General features: G+C 31.8%; 1 protein-coding gene across 2 annotated transcripts in view; it reads left to right on the top strand.

Annotated features, from left to right (window-relative positions):
• GLRA3 (glycine receptor alpha 3) overlaps positions 1–11,439 on the top strand; it is a 112,692-nt gene extending 101,253 nt beyond the window's left edge. Inside the window, exons 8-10 of one of the 2 annotated variants that reach the window (XM_040966061.1) lie at positions 984–1,127; positions 3,318–3,362; positions 11,161–11,439. In XM_040966061.1, coding sequence (XP_040821995.1) covers positions 984–1,127; positions 3,318–3,362; positions 11,161–11,439 — 468 coding nt within the window. The remainder of the gene's footprint in view (positions 1–983; positions 1,128–3,317; positions 3,363–11,160) is intronic. The other variant, XM_040966062.1, reaches the window with a different exon arrangement.
• Positions 11,440–12,395: the final 956 nt, after the last annotated feature.

The raw sequence follows: 12,395 nt of genomic DNA, 5'->3' as shown, positions 1-12,395 counted from the left end.
TTGATTTAAATAAATCAGTGAGTAAACAGATAAGTGCGTGAGACAGGAAACATCCTTACAATACAATGTAAACAATAAATGGATAAAAATGCTGAAGCTAGAAAACCGCAATTCAGTAACTAGCATTATAACAGCTTCCAGAAAAACTCTTCTATAATTGCTAAATCTACTGTAGGAAAGCTGAAAGACTAGTAACAGAACATTGACATGCATCCAAAAACTCCAGATGTAGGAATATTAGAATGTATGAAATAAAATATGGGCAACTTGGGAATGGGTTGTTAGAGTTAGGTGTTGGAATTTTACTATGGGCAAATGCTTGATTTTTATTGTTTCAATGATATCATACCCATGAGTTATACTCAAATATGAGGGGACTTCAAAGTTTATGGGGAAAGAAATTTAAAGATACTATAGAATTCTGTGTACTTTTTGAAGTAACCTGATAGTTTGAAGAAGCTACTTAGATAATTATATTCAAATGTTGACAATTGAGTTACCTAAATTTTTTTTATGTTCTTATAACATTTTTAAGGTTAAAAATCCTTCAATAGAGGCAGCAAGTAAGAATTTTAGTACTCATTTTTAAACACATCGAAAAAATGATCTTACTTGAATTAATTAAATCATAAAAATTTAAAATGTCGAAAGAATAAATGAAACTAAAAAGTCAAAAGTATTCTGTATATCAAAGTTTATATGTTTCAGAAACTATGTTGTTCTAAAACTAAAATTATATTTATATATGCTATACATAAAATTATATTTATATCTGTATGAATGCTAATTTGGAGAAAATTTAACAAAAATGTAACTTTTAAGTCTGATAAATTTTGAAATTTTGAAATATTCATATTAAGAAAACATTGTCAGATTATTTTTGTCATACACAATAATTCAGAAGCAGATAACATTTAGTTTTGCTCTCAAAGAAATTAATAGCATTATATTTATGTGTTTGCTCTCTCTTTCTCCTTGACTAGGTTTCATATGTCAAAGCCATTGATATATGGATGGCAGTTTGCCTCCTCTTTGTGTTTTCAGCCCTTCTGGAATATGCAGCTGTAAATTTTGTATCAAGGCAGCACAAGGAACTTCTAAGATTTCGACGAAAGAGAAAGAATAAGGCAAGTAATTAAATGTATTGAGTTTGGTGAGATATGAATTTTTACTGCCAAGTACATTTTTTTGTTGTTTTCAACAGAGATTTACAGAGAGGACACTGAGACTGTATGTTATATAAAGTGTCATGACAGCTTCAGGGAGAAAATTGTGACACATACCTGTATTCTAAACAGCAGACATGGTGAAAAAAGAGCTTTATCAACTTTTTCTTCTGTACTTCCTGGAATAAAAGGGTTTTGTTTCAATTTCAAAAATACAGAATTTCTTACTGGAGATGTTAGAGTGTTTCTAACAGCTTCACATGTCATAATTCATCAAATATAATTATTTAAAATGTCTCTTATTTGGAGATAAGTTCCTCTAACATATTCCAACAAATATTATTTATTACTTATGTGATGGTAAGTTTATGCAGCACTATATAATCATTTTATGCTTGGTTTCCTGTTTTTGACATTTCTGCTGAAACCTCATGGAAAGCACAAAGCTTTTGTGGCTCTGCTATCGTCTGATGAAAGATGAACTTAGAAGGAATTTGGTTAAGAAAACCATCATAACATGAGAAGGTGTGGAAATAATGTTCTAATTCGATTTGGATGCCAAAAATGGGGTTTTCCCCTTATTTTTTTTGAACTGGCGTGGAACCTCCCTTTACACATTTCTTGCTTGGATCCATACTTTTCTTTGCGTGTGAAAGAGTTTCTAGTAATAGTTTGATCCCTTCTAATCTGAGTATACTAAATGACATTTCAAAAATGGATGGATTCCTGGGGCAATAGAGTAATGTCATATTTACAAAAAATTATGACCTGGCTCTGAAATACTGGAATAGTGAAGTCAAATACAAATGTGAAGCATAATGAGCTAGTGTATGTATTGCAAAATATTAAGAATTTTTTGATATACCAATTTTAAAACATTCCTTTTGAATTGTGAATTACATATTATCATTCATACATTTAAAGATTTTAAGGCACTAAGCTTTTATTTCTCAGTACTTCTGTCTACTCAATGTTAAAACCATCCTAAAATAATAATTAGTTATTTTCAATCAGCACTCAAAAAGCTATCCCTTTTCTAATCATTAACAGCCAGATGGAAACCCTAACTCTGGGAAATTGACTTATTCCACTGCGCAAAACATAGTGCTAGTGTTTGTATTTTATTAACTCTTTATGAAAACAAACACACACTATTTCTGTATCAGATGTATTTCACAGGAGAGATTATCTTTTCATTATCTTCTTGTCCCACCTCTACCTGCTCTTCTGCTCTAATTACATTTCCTAAGTCTTTGTAACTTTTTTCTCTCTGTTTTCTCTCACTCTTTTTTTTCTGCCACTACCCACCTACTCACTTTCTGTTTTCTCCCATGATCCTTGGCATTGCCTAAAATACTGTAATAGGGTAAATGCTGTATCACTGGAGTAAGGTAAAGTTCGTATGTTTACTTCCATTTAGTGTCTGATGAAAACAATTTCTGTCTAATGCCAATAATCACAATTTATGCAGTATTTATATCCCTATCATTATGATAAGCTTTTTCATTTTAATTTTTATCTCTTTATCTTCTTTCCTCTTCTTTTGACATGTATCAGCCTTATGCTACAAATACTAAGATTGAGAAGCATTACATATAAGTGGTGTCTAAGTGGGAGAAGTCAGAAAGCTTAGATACTCTATATTCCTTATCCACTCTACAATAGTCACAGTATCCACTGGATAAAGTTATAAACTTCAATTGAAGACATTTAAATTCTTGTTCCTAACTTTGATATTTGGATAAAGTGCCTTTCCACTTTGTTTTACTGCTTAACGTGTAAGTTAAATATATCTTATATCTTCTATACTGTTATTCATAAAGCGACACAAAGATTGATTTTTTCCAGTGAGTGCTATTCTGGGAATATGTAGAAATTCAAAAATAGCAATGTCTTATTTTTAATGAGTACTTGAAATATTCAGGAGCAAGTGTCATGAAATATAATCAAAATTTATTGCAGAAAGAAGCCAATTATTTCTAAGATCATTCACGCTTTAATGTAGTTTTCCTATCTATATGAAATATCTACTGATATATATGTATGTTAAACAGTAAATGTGATTAGAACCAATCATGTAATTATATTAATCATTTATGACTTGATTCTCTGGTTTCTCAATCCCTCTTGGTCCACTTTACCTTCCCACAGACAGAAGCTTTTGCACTGGAGAAGTTTTACCGTTTCTCAGACACGGTAAATTGACTTTCTTAACTCTAAGTAGAGAAATGCGGTCATCAAGGAAAAGCAGACAGCACATTCTGCAGCAGGACAGTGTTTGGTGGGGAAGCACAGCACTGCTCATACAGAAAGCCAAACACCACCTACCTTCAGTTCAGAGTTCTTTTTATATAAGAACTCCAATCGTGCCTTCCCTCACTAAATAAAAGACTGATTGCAGCGAGTAATATCCTTCATATATTTACAGAGCAATTTTACTGCCCAATAATTTTCAGGATATAATAAAAAGAATTAACATGTGCATCTTGTAATCATTTCCATAGAAGGGACAATTTTATACCTGGACAAAATCAAAGTCCATGCAGTCAGTTTCTAAAAATAGCAGATTGAAAAACATCAAAACAGAGTTAGAAACTGCTTGGTATAACCAATGCACCTTTAGAAACCATTCTCACTGTTTAAATATGATGAGATTATTGTAAATAAAAGTGTCTTCAGAATTCTTTTTTTACTCTTTGAGAAGCAAAGAATCAGCAATAGAGCATAGGACTAAGAGATAAAAGCAGGAGCAAAAGAGGGAAAAAGAGAGAGAGAGAGAGAGCATATATTCACTGGTTCACTCTTTCAGATCTACTTCATGGGCATTCTTGGGAGCCATCATCTGAGGCCCTTCTGTGTTACCATTAGGGAGAAACTGAACTTGCGAGTGCAGCCAGGACTAGAACTCATGAGATTGCAAAGAGTGTGTTAACCATTGGGCCACATGATTCACCAACAAGTTAGCCTTGATGGACACATTCCTTGAGATTCGTGGTTAACCAGAGATCACAAGGATACATTTCTAAGAATTATGACAAAGTATTTAGACAGCCAAAAGTAGAATATTGGTCATAGGTTATTTGACTTGTAATATTTCGTATACCAAAGCCATGGTTCTGACATAGGAACTCACATACTATTGGCTGAAATTTTGAGACAAAATGTTTTAATCTAGCATCCCAGATGATACTACAAAGGTTCATCAAAACTTTGGTGGAAAATATGCACTTTAAAAAGTGTGCAAAGATCTTTTAAATGTTTGGGCATTAAAAAAAAAAAAGCTTCCTCTATTTTTTGTGAATTTTTTGAAATTCCTTCTTACTAAATATTCGTGGTAAGCATCATGTTAAGAGATGCTCACATTTTTAGCAGGCTATTGAAATCCATTAATATTTAAAATCCTTTCTAGTTTTTCCTATAATCTAAAATCACTCAGCTATGTTATTTTGATATTAATATTCCATGTGATTTCACAATATGCTACTTCTTCCTTTGTTTCTTAGCCCTGATAATAAATAATCTCAGGTAATCTGTTTGCTTTCATTGAATAAAATTATTTTAATTGCATGCAATTTAGCTAATCAAATATAGTATTTGCAGAATATATCATATGCACACACAAACACAAACACACAAACACATTAGATCTCCTCTTGGAAGGCAAATAATTTTATCTCTAGTAAGTAAAAAATTAATGTCTATAAAAACTATGGCAATAAAAACACTTATTCTACCAATTATTACTTAACAAAGAACTCTGCTAAGAACTTATGATAAACTCATGAACATAGTCAAGGATTTTATTATTTTTTTTAAAAAAGAGGCAACATGGCAATGCAAATCTTTATATTCATTAGAAAGTATATTCACTTTATTTTGAAAAATACGTCATCCATTGGACTTCTTTGGAGATAGTTTGTCTTCTCTCAGATTTCCCCACCCCACACTGTCATAACCTGCCATGTGCTGATCACCACTGCACCATGTCATGGACGCTAACTCCAGTGCTGTGTATGTGTGGACAGATGCATGATATGAAAATCTTCTTGATGGAAGCTGTTATTCTCATGTATATGCCTTCGTCTGTAGTTCTGGAGGTGTGTGAAAACATGCCAAAATATTTCCTAAGGTGTGCTGTTTGGATCAAAGACAAATGGACTATTGAGAGTGCTTTAGTGCATTTCATATAGCTTCTGTCATGCTGTAGCATAGCAATGCAAAAATTTGCTAAGAAACAAATCCACAGACTTTCTTTCTGCTTGTTACCATGTGTTAACTATTATTTATATATGCAAATTAAATGAGAATGGACCATTAGTTGATATTTAAGAAATTACACGGTTTTCTGATCATGATGGTTATTTCACATCTTTTAAAATAAAGACATCATTGACTGCATTTTGACTATTTGAATATTATTTTATAAACTTGGTAATGTATATGCTGTTTTGTCTTAAAATCAGCTCATGATGACTTTTAAGGAAAAGAAATTGTTTATTTTCTGCTTTGCATATTTTACCAGCTCCATAGTCTAAGAACAAATACAAATATACATGTATACTATGCCATGTATGAATGAAGGTATGAGACTCCATGGTTGAAAGCAGAATGGAATCAATATACTCTGATGTGATAAGCATTTCATTCTAGGCCAGTTTACACTATATGCTAGAGTAAAGATTTATTTTCAATAGATTATGTATTTCCTACAAATGTCTTTGATGCCTGAGCAAAAGTAAGTTCGTGAAGAAATTAAATTCAATTTAATTCATATCGGTGTATGAAATTTACTCTTCTTATGGATGACTATGACTAAATATCATATTAGATTTTCTTGCAAAAATTCATAATTAAACATTTAGTAGTTACTCTTTAGAACTTTGCCAGTGTACATTTCTGTTCAGAATAATAACATGCAATATAGAAATTTGCAATATCTATTTAAGCTAAATTCATATGCATGAAGTGATTTCCATATTAAGAGTAGTTAAATAGAACATTGCCTTTAATATGCGTTGTGTAATATCACATGCAAAGACTTAGCACTGATAGAGTATAACAAATTATATTAGAAATAAAATATGGATTTTTAAAATAAAGTACTCCATTGATTTCCCATTTGTCTCAAGATATCACATGTTCACAATGTTTGATCTAAAACAATCATATTTAAGTATTGTATTTTATCACTAATAGTTTCCAAACTGTTCCTGAACTGAAGTTCATTCTGCTGAGCATAAACTTGGTTAATTTTTAACTAACTTATATTTCATCAATTGTAAATGCAAAGTTCTCCTGGAGCTACATTCAAACACTTTTATACTAACAATTTCCAAGATGAAGTCAGGGTCTGAGAGCTCAGTCCAAGTCTCCATGGTGTTGGGAATCAAATGCTTGAGCCCTCACCTGCTTTGTCCCAGGAAGGGCATGGGCAGAAAGCTGGACTCAAGAGGAGCCAGGACTCAGTGGTAGGCATTCTACTATGAGACATAGGCACCTCAACCAGTGTCCTAACCAATAGGTCAAATGTCTGCTCTTTCCATTTTTTTAAGGACACAGTAATGGGTATAGATGTATATAAACAGATATTTAATTTTAAACTATTTTGTAAAAAAAATAATTCATTAACTTAGCTCAGATTTTTTCTAATTTCTCCCTACAATGTAAACCATTATAATGTTTATTAGCAATTTAAAAATGATGCAAATGAAAATTGACATTTCATTACTTTTCCATTTGGCAATAAAAGTAAGAAGGTTGAAAAAATTATTTAAATGAAACATCCTTTAGCGCAATCTACATAGTATCTTACTTATATAAAGAAAATTCCAAAGCTATCTGCCAGACAGAAACTTTAGGATGAATGCAATGTAGTTAATGTTGTTGCATCCTAAAGGAACTCTAATGATCAACATTTCACGTTGTCTTACATGCTTACTTTTTTGCTGCCATTCAATAGCAATTTGAGCTGGGATTTTATTTTGAAGTTACCCTATAGTGAGTTAATATGCCTCATTTCACAGGCATACTTAAAATATTAATGTTGTTCCATGGAATACAAGTAAGAAACTGAATATTCCTTGATCGCAAGAATTAGATCAAAATCTTGGTAGTGATATGGCAAAACCTGTGTATTGTAACAGTCAGACACTAAATCTACAAGAGTAGAGCCATTTTTGTTTTTAACAAGGTACAAGTGCAAATCTAAATGGGAATAGGAAACTGGGGAATCTGTCTTACACAGTATTTATTGCTAGCTTTGTAACTGAGAGTTTAAACCAACTAATAAAAAAAGAATTCTTACTAGCATTTTCTATCATATTGTGTTTCATATGATTTCCATGGCAGAATTATTATAATAAAATGATAATGCAAATAACAATTTGAGTATTATTTCAGTATTTTTCTGTATTTTCTCTCACCCCTAGAATTCTTTTTAGATGACATAATAAAGCTCTCATAAAGTAAGAAATAAAAATCAGAGTTAAATAGCATAGATAGGTGTCTTAACTGCTAGGCTAATGTCCTACTGATTTACTTTTGCGAGTTACCTCACCAATTGTTCCCTATAAAATTATGACAATAGGCTGCAGGACTGAGGTTTCCTTATGAATGGAAGGGAGATTATAACTGTTCCTGGCCCATGTCAAAACACACTAAATGTGACAATTATTTTTTCTCACTGAGATTAAAATGAAACTGTTAGTCAAGTCTAGCAAAATCATAACATTTTCTTTTTTCCTGCTGAAATTCATGAGTAGTTTTTACCATGTCCAGCATGGTGGAAGCTAGGATTCATTCATCCTGAAGGATCCACCTAATTTTACCAGAGCCCAGACAAGAATTGCCTAGATAAAAATTAATGAGTGGAAACCCTAGTTTAGCATTTCCTTAATCACATTTTAAAGTTCCCATTATCTTCTTTTAATCTTGTATTGCTTAGTATTTATTACAGATACAGATTTGGACTGTCTTAAGGGTTCAGATTTTAATACAACCAATTAAAATTGACAAAGAAATTACTCGATGAAATAAAAAACAATGTCAGATCCTCCAAGGGGGTTACATGTATTATTCCTGTCAATGATTCCTGAAAGAGAATGTTACAGTAAAGTGGGAATAAGCAAATACCCACCATTAGGTTTCCCCCATTGAATTTTGCAATGTTCAGTATATATATAATTAGCTCCTAAATCAGTTGATCCAATGGTCCAAGAAAACACGACTTGCCCACATGTTTCCCATTTCTTAGGAAAGTGACTGAACTTCTTTGTAATGGCTTTGTCTAATTTACTCACATGCAGCTATTGAGCACTTGAGATAGAATAAAATAAATCTGATATTGTACTCATAAAATGTATATATGAAATACATGAAATTTGATCCTTTTATAGATTCTAAAATTGTTTGCGAAATATAAGAGAAATAATTTAAATTGAGATACATTATAACAAAATAAAAACCAGATTTTATTGAATTGAGAGCTATTGTAAATTTAAAATACACACCAGATTTCAATGGCTTCATAGGAAGTAAAGAATATAAAATATATCTGCAATTTTCACTTGGAATAAATGTTGAATATTATTTGGGGAATATTAATCTAAATTGAAATTGATTTCATTTTTTTCTCTTAATAAAATTTAAAATCACATATACAATTTTTTTCGTGGCTCACATGATCCTATTTTTATGGGAGAAGGCTGCACTTTGTACTGGTGTGTGGGGTCTCCTGCCTGGGTTGTGGACCAGTGTCCTGAGGATGAACTGTGACGTTCTTCCAAGTCTTTTCTAACATCTGAAGCACAGGTTACTAAGTTACTTTTCTTTCTGTTTCTCTTTCCTCTAACTGATCTCTCATCAGGGTAATTCACAGGAAATAAGATCTTAACCATTTTTGAGCCACCTTTCCCTCAGTTTTATCCCATTGATCATGCATCTGCCCATTTGTTGAGTATTCTAATAACAGATTTATCCCCAGCTATTTTCCTCATCTGTCATTTTGATGTGATGGTTGAGCAGCAGATTCCCTTCAGAATTCCCTCCCACCAAGTTCAAATACATTAAGTCCAAAACAATGTAAAGCCTGGCCAGATTGTACCTGTGGATAAGATTTGGGGTTAAAATTGTCACTCAGAAACCCCAAACACCAAGAGACTTTAACCTGATTTTGCATTTAATAATATTATATGTGGATGTGAGGTAGGAAATATAATCAGGTGTGCAGCTTATTCACCACACGGAGACTTAATGGTTTCTGAAGTACAGAACTTGCCTCCTTACCCACACAGGAAACGTAGGTAAAACAGCCAAGGACAAAAGTTAGGATGTATACAATTGCCTTGTCACAATGAAGTCACAGCCTGTGTTTTGAAGGAAACTTGTATATGTCCAGTCATATGGGTCAGAAGTCTTAAGTTCAATGTGTATTGTCCAGAGGGCAAGAGTGTTTTTTTTTTTTTATCTTTACAGTAAATTTGACTATTCTCTATTTAGCTTAACTGCATTGTTTTCAAGGAAATGATGCACAAGGACCAAGGGATAATTATTAACAATCCTGAAACAGCTCAGGCTTGATGTTAACTCTTTACTCACTCATGGTTACCTATGTGGAAAGATACAACAGAGAAAAATGTAGTTGTTCACTAAATATTTTCATTTTAAATGAATTATTTGTTTTGAGATCAATACCATTTTTTTAAAGTTTTCAAATTAAGTTCTCCAAACCAGAAGAAGATATCATGTAATTGTCTTGTTAAATATATGTCACAATTCCAAAATCAGCATTTTGATAATGACTTTCCCAATTGCTTCAATTACTATGTCAACATATATGAATGCTTACTGAAAAGTTAATTTTGTTCTTTTTTGAGTTGGGCATTTTAAAACCCATATAGGTTGATGCAGTTTAAAAGGAAGTTTAACATTTCAACATTCAGATGATGTGCACACAATCTAAAAAAAAAATTACCCAAAATGAGCAATGTTAAGGAATATTAGCATGATGTATTGAAGTGTAAGGATGCTGTTTCAGCACTTACTTGAAAATACAGTAATCCCTAGTAGTTGTTTCAAAATACACGAAAGTGGAGGCAAGCAGTAAAATCATACTAAAATTTTCATCGAAACAGAAGAAACAGTCTAAATAAGCATGATAACAAACAGTGTTTAAAATCAATGTAAATTTTTTCAAGATAATAACAGAACTCATAGAGAATATGATTGCCAGCTTTAAGAACAACTTGATTCCCCAGAACTCACATATCTTACAGATGAACTATTTCTCAACAATTGTATGCCTTTGTTTTTCAGGTGCACTAAACATTTTATGTTCATATTTTCATTATACTGTGTATTGAGAAGCTTTTACTGATCCAAAAATGCAAGCATTTGAGTCATTACTTTATCTCTCATATACTATAAAACATTTATAATGCCAAACAAACCAAAGCATGTGAAGAGTAATTTTGTACAAACCAGAATATGTAATGAGTTGAGAGATCTTCTAAAAGGATAGGCATAAAACAAAGAGATAGCATACAGTAAGGATGACACAAATCAACCTGTGTTATTAACCTAGATTATACTTGTATTTTCAAGTAGTAACTTAAAGAAGCATTAAGTAGTTTATCTCTGTGAAAAAGGAAAATTCAGTCAATGATACTAGTATGTTCCCTTGGACATTATTCAGTTATCAATTTGGATCCACCGTGTACATCTGCACATTATCCCAAAAACTTGTTTCATAATCTCCTCATTTGAATATGTAGATAATATTGAAATTTTAGCTTTTCATTAAATCATATGCTTTGAGAGCTTCTTATTTGTTGTTGGACAAAACAACAATATAGCAATATAACAAGATGACAAATACTATATCGCTGGGAGAAAAGGAGCTCATTTTTATGAGTTATTCAGTTACTTTGTATATTAATATAAATATCATAATTCTGACGTGACTGCTTTACATGTCCTTAAATTTTTTCTTTGATAGGATGATGAGGTAAGGGAAAGTCGATTCAACTTCACGGTCTATGGGATGGGACCATGTCTACAAGCAAAAGATGGCATGACTGCAAAGGGCCCAAACCATGCTGTTCAGGTAATGCCGAAGAGTCCTGACGAAATGAGGAAGATCTTTATTGATCGGGCCAAGAAGATCGACACCATCTCCAGAGCCTGCTTCCCGTTAGCCTTTTTGATTTTTAATATTTTCTACTGGGTTATCTACAAAATCCTTAGGCATGAGGATATTCATCAGCAACAAGATTAAGCTTTGTGAGCACACATATGCAAATATTCAATTCAAAAGAAAGCTTCTTTCTGGTAGATGTGCACAGGCGTGAGTGTGTGTGTGTGGTGCACAAATACTAACCTTTGTGACAAAACAACATATGAGGAAGAAGTGTACCTTTCATTTGTGACGTCCTGAGTACAATGCTTTTGACTAACACAAGACATATGCTATGAAGATTTTTATTTCACATTAAGTTCTGTTTTTTCATAGTAAATCTATAACTGGAAGTTTTACTGCCAATGTCTTTGATGTATACAATAACACATAGTAGTAGATGTGAAACCTTCTTTGAAATTCCTAGATTTTTAATTCAGTGATACTAACTCTTACAGTTGCAAGATTTGCACAGTAAATTTTATGAAGAGAAAGAGCATATAAAGGAGGTAATAAACACTAATATACAGAGATATAAAACTATTTTCTTACACTGTAGCTACAAATTAATAGAGGTTGATACAGCAAGGACTATAGGATCAATACATCTAAGAATAAAAATATTCAAATTAGAAGACTAAAAATGAAAACTTGCTATTTAGAATATTTAATTTTACTATGTAGAATTCTGAATTTCCTTCTGTGAGGAATTTTTAAAGAAATAATTGAAGGAATCACGTTATACACTAAATTTGCTTTTCTTAAAATTTGTATATGTACAAGTGAAGATATAATACTGAAAATGACATTATTATTCCCAAATAAGTATTATAACTATCCATTTTTAATCATTGCCAAACACTGAAAGATTCTAACCAGCATTTTTATTTTGTTAGATTCTTAATAATTGCCTAAATGTCTGTGTAATATTATGTTTAATGCTTTGATATAATTGAACAAAGTTCAATAAGACTTTTATATTTTAATTTAGAATAAGACTTTAAATTTAAGGAGGTATAAATGTTTACATTTTGATAAAATGAGTTTGATGGAATCAC

Source organism: Ochotona curzoniae, unplaced genomic scaffold (genome assembly GCF_017591425.1).
Source record: "Ochotona curzoniae isolate NIBS_2020 unplaced genomic scaffold, NIBS_Ocur_1.0 scaffold_4505, whole genome shotgun sequence".
Taxonomy (NCBI): domain Eukaryota; kingdom Metazoa; phylum Chordata; class Mammalia; order Lagomorpha; family Ochotonidae; genus Ochotona; species Ochotona curzoniae.
The sequence above is the reverse complement of the archived record's forward strand: the minus strand, read 5'-3'. Positions and strand labels throughout refer to the sequence as shown.